The sequence below is a fragment of the Amphimedon queenslandica genome, unplaced genomic scaffold (assembly GCF_000090795.2).
Source record: "Amphimedon queenslandica unplaced genomic scaffold, v1.1 AMPQUscaffold_11731, whole genome shotgun sequence".
NCBI classification, from domain to species: domain Eukaryota; kingdom Metazoa; phylum Porifera; class Demospongiae; order Haplosclerida; family Niphatidae; genus Amphimedon; species Amphimedon queenslandica.
The window spans coordinates 1,411-2,388 of NW_003548027.1; the positions used below are offsets into that span (position 1 = coordinate 1,411).

The following is a 978-nucleotide window of genomic DNA, read 5'->3' on the forward strand; positions in this document are numbered from 1 at the left end:
TGTGGTTTGTTGCATCATCTTTTAAAATGAGGAAACAATTTACAGATAATGAATATATTCAGTTAGTATACTTTTTCCTGATACATATACATAATGTGAAAAAGTTTGAACTGATTCCAATCAAAATTGTTTCAGTTCTTATTTTTATACTTGCCTAAATGTTGGCCACATTAGTACTACCATTAGTACACATTGGTATTACTTTCTGATAGATGTAAGTACATTGAAATTGGAGATACAAGTGGAGGAATCAATGAAGTAAAGAAAAAAATTGCAGTACTTTAGTTGCTGTAATCCTTATACTTTTAGGTATAACTGGTGGTCAAAGTGGTTGTATACTTTTGCTGGCAATATTTGCAGAATCTATTTGGATATTTCAATGCTCTTGTACATGTAATATTAGTAACATAATTTTCTATGTGTCTTTAGCAACTGTAATTTAACAAACATGTCTTAATTGTTAACTTATTAATGTTATAAGAATTAGCTTCAAACAGCATGAGGTGCATTTTTCTTCATATCTTCACCAATCTGAACTAATTGTTTATCTTCTTGCTTGGTAAGTATGTCACACACTGCAATGAGGTCGTCATTAGATGTTTCTTTGTTTAGCAAACTCTTGTACACCTCATGCATTAAATTACTGCTCCTTTGATAACTGCAGTAATTAGGTACTGTATTGATGTCATCTAGTATTGATTGACTGATGAGTCCTGCACTGAAAAACTCATCACTGATTCTATTGAAAATAGAGCTAGTGCCAGAACCAATGATGGAGCTTAACGTAAAAACTTTCTCTCGAAATACTTCAGATGCTACATGTAATAGACTTTACTATGCACAATATTTATATCATCATTTACCTTCATTTGATTTTTCACTGACAGCTGGTGCTGGCTCCAATGCAGGTAAAAATGATGCTAAAAGTACACCAATAATAAATATTCATTATACAACTACAAAAACTTACTGCAATCA

At 31.4% G+C, this 978-nt stretch overlaps 1 protein-coding gene across 1 annotated transcript in view; it reads right to left on the reverse strand.

The window, feature by feature from the left end:
• Window positions 1-339: 339 nt before the first annotated feature.
• Window positions 340-978, reverse strand: part of LOC105315123 (ras-related protein Rab-11C-like) — a 5,154-nt gene continuing 4,515 nt past the window's right edge. The window contains exons 6-7 of the mRNA XM_020005090.1: window positions 864-920; window positions 340-815 (exon numbers count right to left, since the gene is read on the reverse strand). Coding sequence (XP_019860649.1) covers window positions 490-815; window positions 864-920 — 383 coding nt within the window. The 3' untranslated portion in view covers window positions 340-489. The remainder of the gene's footprint in view (window positions 816-863; window positions 921-978) is intronic.